This window comes from Vigna unguiculata, chromosome 11 (genome assembly GCF_037176805.1).
Source record: "Vigna unguiculata cultivar grain cowpea cultivar isolate G323 ecotype 2 chromosome 11, ASM3717680v1, whole genome shotgun sequence".
Classification (NCBI taxonomy): Eukaryota; Viridiplantae; Streptophyta; class Magnoliopsida; order Fabales; family Fabaceae; genus Vigna; species Vigna unguiculata.
Window position 1 is genome coordinate 43,045,025 of NC_140802.1, and position 10,036 is coordinate 43,055,060.

The 10,036-nt window shown below is 32.8% G+C and overlaps 1 protein-coding gene across 1 annotated transcript; it reads left to right on the forward strand.

Moving 5' to 3' along the window:
- Positions 1-2,858: 2,858 nt before the first annotated feature.
- On the forward strand, positions 2,859-6,865 carry FBH3 (basic helix-loop-helix (bHLH) DNA-binding superfamily protein). Its single transcript, XM_028054508.2, has 7 exons — positions 2,859-3,142; positions 3,250-4,171; positions 4,872-5,206; positions 5,306-5,476; positions 5,889-5,954; positions 6,051-6,119; positions 6,328-6,865. Exons 2-7 carry the CDS (start codon positions 3,634-3,636, stop codon positions 6,397-6,399), a joined length of 1,251 nt encoding a protein of 416 aa, XP_027910309.2. The 5' UTR covers positions 2,859-3,142; positions 3,250-3,633; the 3' UTR covers positions 6,400-6,865.
- The last annotated feature ends 3,171 nt before the right edge of the window (positions 6,866-10,036 follow it).

Below are 10,036 nucleotides of genomic sequence, written 5' to 3' on the forward strand. Positions count from 1 at the left end.
TTATTTATAGTACTGTTTGCTGATGCGATACTTATCATAAAATGGATTGAGTATTTTTTTTTTCTCTTATCATTTATCAGGAGTTTCTTGCCGTAGGGTTGTTGTCGTGATAATAGTCTTTTTTTTTTTTTTATTTTAAGTCCTAACCCCACATATATATACAAGAGTTTCAACAGATTTTTTTCATCTCGTTAATCGCGATTTTTTTTTTCAAACACTTTTATATAAGTCCTTTAGGTGAAATTAAAATTTGTATTAATTTTCTTAATTCAAGTATGATAATTTGTTTATACGTAAAAATACGTTTTCAGCTAATGTTTGAATTATTTACACATTTAACACATTTTAGTTTAGATGTAAAAAGAAAAGAAAAACATCATTTAATACATAAAATAATACAAGATTGTTAAATTAAAATTTATTTATTTATTTTTAAAATTTTAAATAAAAATATATTAAAATTTGAAAAAGTCATGTCTAAATCGAAGGATTAAAATATATTAAATTAAGATACGAAATAAGAAATTTATTGCACGGGTTAAGAATATCACAATTAAATTATTCAGAGGTATCCTACAAAGAAGGAGAGTGGTTAAGTTTTTATGCTTTTAAATAAAAGAAATTGATAGGAACTCTCTATTATAATAAATAAACAGTATTAGAGATAAAAACTGTACATTAATCTTGAATTAAATTCTAATTAAGTAATGGACTAAATAATTCTAAGAACATAGCTCTGGTGTCATTTCTGACAGGCGTGCTGAATAGGACTTAATTAGTTTTAAATGAGATTATAATATACTTGCTCTGTTCTGTCCGATGTATTTAAAAAACAAAAAGGATAAATTTTAAAGTTGGACAGAGTAAAACGAAAACATTTTTTTTTTTTACTAAAAGCTCGTGATAATTGAATAAGCTTTTCAGTAAAAGTGTAAACCCTAAAATATCATACTTTGATACACTTTTTAAAAATGGAAAGATTATGTTCTGAAAATAAAAAAATAAAATGATTTACAATAGTATGGAATACAGGGTGTCATCTAAGAAGAAAAACTGGAAATTTGAGTTGGGTCAACTTCCTCTATCTCCAAAAATTTTGTTTGTTGTAATAAAATAAGAAATAATTTATAAGAAAAAAATGAAAGATGGCACATATATTAGGGTCCATGGAAATAATATTTTAACGCATCTTGGCGCACGAACGTACGCGTGGAACCATTGGTCCCCATGCACAACAGAGAAATATTTTCCCTTTTTCTTCCACTTCCACCAACACCAATATTCCAAGTACATGTGTTGCGGTTATCTATTTTTTTTTTAATCATTCAGATTTGTCTCAGATATTGTATCTTTATTTTATGGACTTCAATTACCTTCCTTTCTGATGTAATTGGTGACGACCAGAAGAGTAAAGTGTTACTACCTCCACCTCACATGCTAGGTTACCCTAGCTGGGCAACACTTTTCTTTTTCTTTGTTATCTTTTCAAGACCATTTTTTTATATATATTAAAAACACATGATTATGAATCTGATTTATTAAATACGGAGGTTCAGAATTCACCACAAGATGATAACACAGTATGCAAGCATATTTTTGGAAGTCTATGGATGCGATCATCACCTTACAAGTTGATTTTGTGGAGTTGATTAGGCTGAAAATCCACTTTGATATAAGAGTCAAGTTAGTTTTTGTTGTCGCGAACTTTTTTGAACATTCTGTTTCATCCGATATCAGGCCGTTAATGAACTATCTACTAATTTTTTGTCCCACGTACAAAATAAATATACCTCGGTATGAAAAAATGTCAATTTTGTGAAATTAAGTTAGACTTAAAATTCACTTCTAATTAGTTTTCGTTTATTTGGTATATGTTATGTATTTTTCAAGAGAAAAACAATCATTTCTTTATTGGAATATTCAGAGACATTGATATGTAAAAAAGAATCATAGAACATTACCCAAATCAGAGTGTTGATGTCTAACATTTGTTACTTAGGTAATAGATAATGTTCTATTTTATATCTACTTTATAGTAAACATGGATTACAAATACTAGAAGATTTAGGATTATTCTCATATTCTGTTGGTTTAAACCAGTTAAATCCTCAGTATTATGTTTATTTATCTTTGTATAAATAGTAAATACGATACTTATTAAACACTATTTAAGAGATAACAAATGTGTTGTCAAAAATAAAAGTCGAAGGTGGTGTGAAGGCGTTGACTAAACAACACACAATTGGAAAAAGATATGTTTTCTATAAATGGAAATGGATGAAACATTGTGTGAAAACTTTACCAATTTATAATTGAAGACTCTTTTACATAAATTTGGAAAAGAAACATTTGTAGTTTATTGAGTGACTCAATTATCATACAAACTAAACATAAGTACAAGCAACCTTAACCCAAATGTTTTTTATTTTTTACCTTTTTACTGAACACTGGAGCGAAACTGCTGCAACCCTAATATCCATATTGAGAGAAATTATATGAAAAATGCTTGAAAGATAAGTAAAGTGATGCTAAACAAAATTTAAAGAAAGTCAAAGGAGGGAATTAAAAGTTTAATTTGTGTTGGTTGTTATTATATAATTATAATTAGTTTTTACTAAAAAAAAAAAAGATTGATCCATGGATGTGTGATGTGTGTTGGAAATATTTGTGCTGGAAAATGAAATGATAGTTAAATGATTTCATTGATGATGATGATGTGAATGAGAGAGATGAAGGTGCGGTAGGGGAGAAGAGAGGGAATGGAGGGAAGGCAATAAAGTCATTTCACCTCGTATACTTCCCATTTTATCAAAAACCTACCTTTACTTCTAAATATAGGATTAACTTGTGTTCTTTCTCCCTTTGGAACCCCCTCTGCCATCTTCCTCACCCCTTTGGTTTCACCAAAAAACTGAGGGCGTTTTCGTAAAACTCCAGCCAAACACGCACCACAAATCTCAGAGCTGGATTTTTGGTTCTGTTCACTTCCCATTGGCTGCACCTCCTCACAAACCAACTAAATCCATTGCTATTACTTTTCTAATCCCTCTCTCTTTCTCTTGAACCTTCTCCCACCCATCTCCACCACCACTCCACACAACCTTAAACGACCCAGAACAACACACTCACACACCAACACCAGGTACAACAGCATACATGTTCTCTCCAAACTTCATACCTTTGCTCTTTCTTTCTTTTTTTGCCTGTCTTGTCCCCGTGAGCTGACTTGTTTTTTTGATTCACTTTCAGGAACAGAAAAACCGGTTACCGTTAGTTTCTATGACTTTCGATGTTATGTGTGAGTGTGATAGATAGAAAGTAGAAAGTAGAAACTACTACAGCTCATATTGTTTCCTTTTTATTTTTCTTAGCTTGTTCCTGATTTTGAGGCGGCCCAATTAGAGTTCTGAGTTGAATTCTCTTTCTAGATTTGGTTTTAGGAGGTTTGCTTTGTTGGGTATAGATCTTTAGAATTGTTCTGCTAAAAGCTGCGACAAAGATTGTATTTTTCTGTGGAAATAGAGGTTGGTGTGATCTGATGAGAGTGGTTAGAACTCAGAAGATAGTCTAAGAGGAAAAGGAAGGTTTGGTTTGTGATTGGAGGCACGTGTGGATTGAGAAGTGAAGAGGGTAATGGAGTCAGATCTTCAGCAGCACCCTCCCATGTTTTTGGATCACCACCAGCAGCCGACGAATTCAGGGTTGACACGGTATCGATCGGCTCCGAGTTCTTATTTTTCGAGCATCATCGACCGTGAGTTCTACGAGCACGTTTTCAATCGACCCTCGAGCCCCGAAACCGAACGAATGTTGACACGCTTTGTGAATAGTCTTGGTGGGGGCGATGCTGATGCTGCTGATGCTGATGCAGAGGATGCACTTCCTACTCAAAATCCCTCAACCGTTGTTGCTGTTAAAGAAGAGGTTAATCAACAACCTAAGGATATGCCTTTACCACCCATCAATAATGAGTCCCTTGTTCTCCAACAACATCAACAACAGCAAAGTAATATTAATAATTATGGCTCTTCTGCTCCTCAGAATTTTTACCAGAACACTGGACGACCACCTTTGCCAAACCAGATGGAGACTGGTCGTAGAACTGCTTCAAATCTTATCAGACATGGTAGCTCACCTGCTGGATTGTTTTCAAACATTAACATTGAAACTGGTATGTCCAATTTCATTTCCTTCCTTTTTTTGCTATTTATTTATTTCATTTCACCTTTTTTTTTCCTTTCTTTTTAAAGAAAATGGAACCTTTTTTATTTCCCATGGAGATTCTATGGTTTGTTTCCATCTCGGTTTTCTTTTCTTTTCTTTTTTAAATCATCCCATGTACGCGTAAGGAAGAAAAATCTTCTGGGAAAAAATTACATTACTCCTTGGCAGTTCAGGTATAAATATCTTCAAATTTGTTGTTTCGGACACATTTTGCTGCTGGAGCAACCGGCAGATAAAAAAGGTCGGGAGAAAAAAAAAATCAAAACTTGACTTTTTTAAATCGATGGATTTTCTCTACAGATCAAACAGAGGAATTATAGCTATTAAAAAAAATCCACTTTTAAAAACGTAAAATAAAAAAAAAAAGATTAAATGCAAGTGTATAATAAATTATATCATTCTTTTTGTGGGTATGTAAAAACATGACAGATACTTATATTTTGAGAGATTGATGTTTTTCTCTGGAATCTCATATGGTCTTGGTAGAATTTGGTGGGAATGTTTCATTTTGTGAGGAGGTTGGTTGAGCTAAACATGGGTACAGTGATCGATATTTCCTGGTTTAGGCTTTCATATTTATTACAATCTTCATTTTCTTACTCCATGAATAGGTTGTGATAATGACGCTATGCGAGCTTGATTAACAGGTTATGCTGCTGTAAGAGGCATGGGGGGGACTATGGGAGCTGCTAATAACAGCACTGAGGAAGCAAACTTTTCTCCCGTAACAAGGATGAAGAATGCCCCAAACTACTCTTCGGGATTAATGTCATCAAGGACTGAAATTGGAAACAAAAACACTACACAGAATAATCCAGAAAACGAAGGGTTTGCTGAAAGCCAGGGCAATGAATTCATCCCTGGTTTCCCCGTTGGTTCGTGGGATGATTCTGCAATCATGTCTGATAATATGACAGGTCTGAAGAGATACAGAGAAGAAGATGTAAAACCATTTTCTGGTTTAAACGTACCTGAAACTCAGGTATGTACCATTGGATATATCGTTGTAATATGTGTGTGTAGTGTAGTTTTGAATTGTAATGTCATTGATCTTTGATCTCTGTTCTGTTGCATTGATCAGAACGAAGCAGGAGGCCAACCTTCCCCTGGTTTGGCTCATCAATTGAGTTTGCCAAATACTTCTGCAGAAATGGCAGCCATTGAGAAGTTTCTACAGCTCTCAGATTCTGTTCCTTGCAAAATCCGTGCCAAGCGAGGTTGTGCCACTCACCCAAGAAGCATTGCAGAAAGGGTATGATTGGATTAAATTCCTCGTTTTTTTGTCGTTGTTTTTGAAAAAATGGTTGCTTATTTTTGAAAATTCTTTATGAGTGATTATTTGTTTAATATATATAAAGAAAGAAAGATACAAGACATGATAATAGGACCCACCATGGTTTGTGTTGGTTCCATTCCATCAAATATTTTCTCTCTTGTAACAGGACACTGTCCTACAACTCAAGCATCCAGATCCCAAATAATTTCCTTTTCTTCTTCACTTGTACTTGGGTTCTTAATTCTAAAATAGGCAGCCGAAACTTTAGCTCAATAATTTATCATGGAAAGGACCAAACACTTTGCATTGTTGAGTTTGAGTTTGATTGCATATGCCTAGGCATAATTGGGCAAGTTTGAAACAGTTATGTGTGTGAATTGGGCTTCAGGTTAGAAGAACTAAAATTAGTGAGAGAATGAGGAAACTGCAAGATCTCGTCCCCAACATGGATAAGGTAACATTTTGACTTGTTGCACAGTCACACGCGTCACCTTTTTATGTGTGAGTGGTGGAGGACGCATATACCAATGTTGTTTTCCTCTATCTGCAGCAAACAAACACAGCAGACATGTTGGACTTGGCTATTGAGTACATTAAAGACCTTCAAAAGCAAGTTGAGGTATGTTACAACAAACCAACCTCTCTCACTCCTATGTCTGGCCAGGCGCACACCAAAATAAAATCATTTTCTTTCAAACAAAAACAGAAAAACCGTTTACCATTTTCAGAAAACACCAAAACTACACAACATATGCATCATATCATAAGCATTTTTACACACATTGAGGTACTCATTTTGTGTATATGTTTGTGTACACTTTGGTTAGACTCTTTCAGAAAATCGCGAGAAGTGTACGTGTTCAAACAATCAGCAGCAGCAGCAGCAGCAGCAGCAATAACGGAAAAAGAAGGAGATAGCCGCGTCGTTCCGTGTACATACAGCTTAGTAATAATTTGGTCTGGAAACCGGTTCAGCTTTCCGATAATCATGTAGCCACGACATTTCTTCAGCGGTTGGTTCTTTAGGAGTGGTGGCAAAATTCCGCTTATAAAAGTTGACTTTATGATCAAAATTTGGTGCCACATATTCAAAGCATGGTGTACAATTTTTATTTTTTTTTCCGATATAGTCTATATGCCTTTAATCTTAGGGGGACCCATTACTCTTAGGGTGGGGGGTGGAAAATGGAAATTTGCATTTTTGCAACTTGGTTCATCAATAACGTTAAAAGGGGATGTTATGTTATGTATGGGATTGATTCCACATTGAATGACATGGGAAACATGGGGGGACCGAAGCCGACATTGTTTTGTTGGTTATATATAAACCTGTATGAGTATGAGTAGTGTGTGTTTTACTTTTTATTTTCATATTTTTTCCATAAAGTTAATTCGGTGGTGGTTATCACATACGAATGGTGGCTCTGTGTTTCTCTTTTGAGGGATGCTATATATGGGTTTTGCACTTCAATACGACGAGGATTCTCTGTCTCCATAATCGCTAAAAGACGAAATCCAATGTTCTGGTTTGATCTTCTCTGTCTCTAATGATTCTCTCCCCCTCCTTGGCATATAATAATAATGAAAAGAGATTTTGTTATATGTCATGTACACTTCTACATCGTTAAGAAGTCGATATTAAATGTACTTTCAATTTCAATTTTTTTTATTGAGTTTTACATTTTAAAGCGGACAATATCTTTAAAATGCGGTGTTAATCTTTAACAATGTTGTGGAACTTGCGATCCGAAAAGTGTATGCACGTGGTGATGGAAAGGTGGTGAATGGGTTAGGGGGTTTGGGTGTTGATCTGCTTTTGAGAGTGAAAGAGCACATGGAAATGACACAGCTGTAGAGAATGGATTGATGAGTCAGGGTCTTTAATGGGGCATTTTAGTGAAGGGCGTGTCATAAATGATGTCACAAAGTAGAGGTTGCCCTAAACGTTAAGTAAATGTGTGGATTGTTTTGGAAGGTACAAAGTGGTAGTTAGGTGTGAAGAATGAAGAGGAGAAAGTAGAAATAATGGGAATGTGGTGGTGGTGAAGTTAGGCAGTGAAAAATGAAAAAGAGTGGTGCTAGAAATGGAAAGGGGAAAAGGGTGAAAAAAGAAAATGGGATTGGGAGGAAGAGAGGGTCACGGAATGGAGTCTTTCAATTCAAGTTTTGGTGGCAGTAGGGACCTCACCTGCCACCAGCTATAGCTACGTTACGTGCATTATTTATTCGTCTCTTTCACCCTTTTGTTTGCTACTCCAATCAAAATAAATACACACCTGTTACCAAACAAACGATAAATAAACTACATTTTTCACTTTTTTTCTAAAACCATGAAATCGAGAAGGGAAATATGGATAAAGATAGCTCGCATTATCCCTTCACTTATTCACTCTTTCATGCCAAGAAAAAGTGAATTCAACAATGTACTGGTCTTTCTGAGTAATTTGTTGGGATGCGTGTCCTTTGTCTTGCTTAATTTAATTGTCCAAAATAGTTTGTTTTTTTCTTTCTTGCATGTATATACAGTAAAATTTTACGGTCGGATATAACTAAATATATTATAAAATTAAGTTTTAAGTTTACGGTAAATTTGAATATTTTTAACCGAATATTTTTTTAATAAAAATTTATTTATAAATACTCAAAAAAGTATATATTTTTTTAAATAAGTTCACATAGTTTAATTTTTTCACGAGTGTTATTTTATATCATTATATTGTTTACTTTTTTTCACACATTAATGTGAAGTTTATGAGATTGAGATTAATATGAAATTATATTAGGATTGATGTTGAATAACTTTTATTTCTTTCATTGAAAATGTATTAGATAATAATATTGGTTTCATCAATCATAGTAATGAAAGAAACTTTCTTAATTGTTATAAGTTATAAGAAAGCATAACAACATATAGTCCATGTGTTATTGAATATTTAATGAAAAAAAATCTAATAGAAATTTAATTAAAAATATCTAAATCAATAATGAACTTAACATTTAACTAAACTTAAAATTATATGTTTAAACAAAAACAAAATTCAATGATGTAATTGAGGTAAACGAAATTCATTTTAGGTGTTGTCAAACATAGTCTTTAAGTTTAATCTCTCTTCTAATCAAATAAACTCTTGTTCAATATAGTTTGGAATTGAGGCATGAGTCTAAGTATCAAATTGAGTAAAGATAAAAAAGTTAAATATTATATAAGAAATAATATTCCTAAATTTATTATCTTAAGTTTTTTGATTGAAAGTTGTGCTAATTCCTTTTTCTGTGTTGTCTCTCTCAATTGATATTTTTTAAGACACCCATCAATGGTATCAAAGTTGATATCTTAGTAACCGACTCAAACAAGTTTTTTTATTAAAAATTTTCTTCACATAAAGTAAAATAAGTATGTCCCATTAAAGTTAACATGATACAAGTTAAAAATATATTGAAAAGACTCGTATTTAAGCAGGTGATTATTGAGAATCTATATGTGATTATAATTTGTAGTAAAAGTTCTCATCTATTTTTAATTTTATTTAGATGGTCTGAAATAAATAAATGAAATAAAGAATATAATATACTGATAGGCATTTTGTTGACCCTACTCTGAACCTCTTCATTCAAAATTGACTACTCCATCACTATTTCTAACGTAACAAGTTTACAAAAACTCCTGACTTTGGCTACAAGAAAAATAATTAAAAAACGAGGTTATTTATTTTGTCCACTTGTATGTTTATTAAATCATATTTCCAAACTCGTATCCATTACTTCTTTATCTATTTTTCCTATTTTGTATTTCTAAAATTTATACTCACATTTATTAGTTCATTTTAATTTCCTCCCTTTCATTTATTTTCAATCATTTTGTATGCTCTTTTCTGGTTATTTAAATTACTTCTGGAATCATCATCTCCATGTTCACTTGAATATATGTTTTAACTGATTTGCATTCTTTTGTATTATTTAGATTATTTTTCACTGAGTTTGTTTCCTTGCTCACTTGCTTTATTTATTTATTTGAGTACGTGCATTCACATAAATTTTATGTTTCAGCCATTACAAGTATATCTAGTGAATTTATTTGTTAAAAAAATTACGCCTTGTCTATAATATTAATTTTTATGAAATAAAATTATTTTTAAACAGCAAGTATAACCGGCGGAGAAAATTAACCAATTTCGAAATAAATAACTTTTACATTATAAAGCTTAGCACGAAAATATGACAAAGGGAATATGGATTTGCTTGTGAATTGGCTTCTACTTAAATAAAATAAATTGTATTTCAAGTTATTATTTTCACACTTCATCTCGTCTAATGGCATTTACCAGCTATTGTGAAACTTACTGGACTTAGGTTTATGAATGTCAAGATTGATGGGTCCGTTTGAACTGCTATTCTAACTGGGCCGAATCAGTATCGGTCAAGATTTTCCTCTTGCAATCCCGTAATTTCTAAGTACACCCTCATAATTTTTAATATGAAAAGTGAAGGTGTAGCAACAATGGCTTATCAGCTGCTATAACAACAACAACAATGGTG

Bases quoted from the DNA above. Each gene is read 5' to 3' on its own strand.
- FBH3 (XM_028054508.2), top strand. From the start codon at position 3,634: ATGGAGTCAGATCTTCAGCAGCACCCTCCCATGTTTTTGGATCACCAC. The intron at 5,207-5,305 runs GTATGTACCATT...TGCATTGATCAG, and splicing joins TAAACGTACCTGAAACTCAG to AACGAAGCAGGAGGCCAACC. The intron at 5,955-6,050 runs GTAACATTTTGA...CTCTATCTGCAG, and splicing joins TCGTCCCCAACATGGATAAG to CAAACAAACACAGCAGACAT.